At 53.8% G+C, this 1,487-nt stretch overlaps 1 protein-coding gene across 1 annotated transcript in view; it reads right to left on the minus strand.

The window, feature by feature from the left end:
* The window catches only part of nfia (nuclear factor I/A), a 70,722-nt gene that overhangs the window by 25,636 nt on the left and 43,599 nt on the right, over positions 1-1,487 (minus strand). The window contains 1 exon segment of the mRNA XM_008406504.2: positions 267-384. Within this exon segment, the coding sequence (XP_008404726.2) occupies positions 267-384 (118 nt within the window).

Genomic DNA, 1,487 nt, shown 5'->3' on the forward strand with positions numbered 1-1,487 from the left:
ATCCAACAAGAACCAACAACCAACCAGAACCAACAACATCCAACCAGAACCAAAAACCAACCAGAACCAACATCCAACAAGAACCAACAACCAACCAGAACCAACAACATCCAACCAGAATCAACATCCAACCAGAACCAACAACATCCAACCAGAACCAACACCCAACCAGAACCAACAACATTTTGCTGGTTCCGGTCCCAGTCCTGGTTCTGGTTCCGGTCCTGTTACCAGTCCCCGTTCTGTGTGAGCAGGTGTGTCCTCACCTGGAGGAGGAGGTGCTGGGCAGCGGCCTCCTCATGGCTCCTGGACTCATGCTGTAGTAGGAGGAGCTGTCCAGGTCGGCCAGGGAGAAGTTGGGTCCGGTTCCGGCCGCGATGGGAGCTGCAGGACAGAACACAGGGAAAGACTGGGTCGGTCAGCAGGATGGACAGAACCGGGTTCCATCCTCAGTCCGAGGTCATCTCAGTCATGACCTGAGACTCCTTCATCATCCTCATCTTCCTCTACGTGAACTCTGCTGAACAAAGGCCTCAAACCCAGACATCCCTCCATCCCCCCGTCCCTCCTCTTCATCACTTTATTGACACTGAGCATGATGGCGTGATGGGATGAAAGGAGGAAGAGGAGGAGGAGGAGTGACAGGACCTGCTGGGTAATTTTCTGCTGAGCTCAGCACCGTGAGCTCAGCCCATCTATCTATCACTGAGCCCTGCAGAGATAGTTTACACACACACACACACACACACACACACACACACACACACACACACACACACACACACACACACACACACACACACACACAGAGAGAGAGCTCTCCTAACAGGGAAGCAGCAGTGTTCATGTTTCCACATCATCAGTGTTTCACAGCCAGCCTGGACAATCCAACGTCAATAATAATAATAATAATAATAATAATAATGACAACAGCACCGAGCTGGGAAGCTCATCAGAACCAGAACCCAGAAGTACTTCCAACATTCCTGAACAGCTTCCAAGTTTCTCCTGCTCATTTCCAGCATTCCCAGTTCAAACTAGGAGCAGATCCCAGAACCTCCCAGATGGGATGATGGAGCAGGAAGAGATCTGGACCGGATCCCTGAGGAACGCCTCCTCCAGGTCCAGCCTGGTTCTGGTTCTGTCAGTGAAGCTGGTTCATCTCAGAGCTCTTGGACCATGGTTACCATGACGATGGTTATCATGAAGATGCTCTCTGCTGCGGTGGAGCAGCGGACCATCTGCTGCTGGCACCTGACCAGGTGTGTGTGTTGCCCAGGGCAACAGAGGGCAGGACAGAGGAGAGGAGGAGGAGGTCCACCTGACTGACTGAGTGAAACCTGTCAGTGCCAACGCCGAGCCGCAACCAGCTCAACATGCACGCCCACAGCGACGTGCACAGCGACGTGCACGCCCACAGCGACGTGCACAGCGACGTGCACGCCCACAGCGACGTGGACGCCCACAGCGACATGCACGCCCACAGC

The sequence above is a fragment of the Poecilia reticulata genome, linkage group LG4 (genome assembly GCF_000633615.1).
Source record: "Poecilia reticulata strain Guanapo linkage group LG4, Guppy_female_1.0+MT, whole genome shotgun sequence".
Classification (NCBI taxonomy): Eukaryota; Metazoa; Chordata; class Actinopteri; order Cyprinodontiformes; family Poeciliidae; genus Poecilia; species Poecilia reticulata.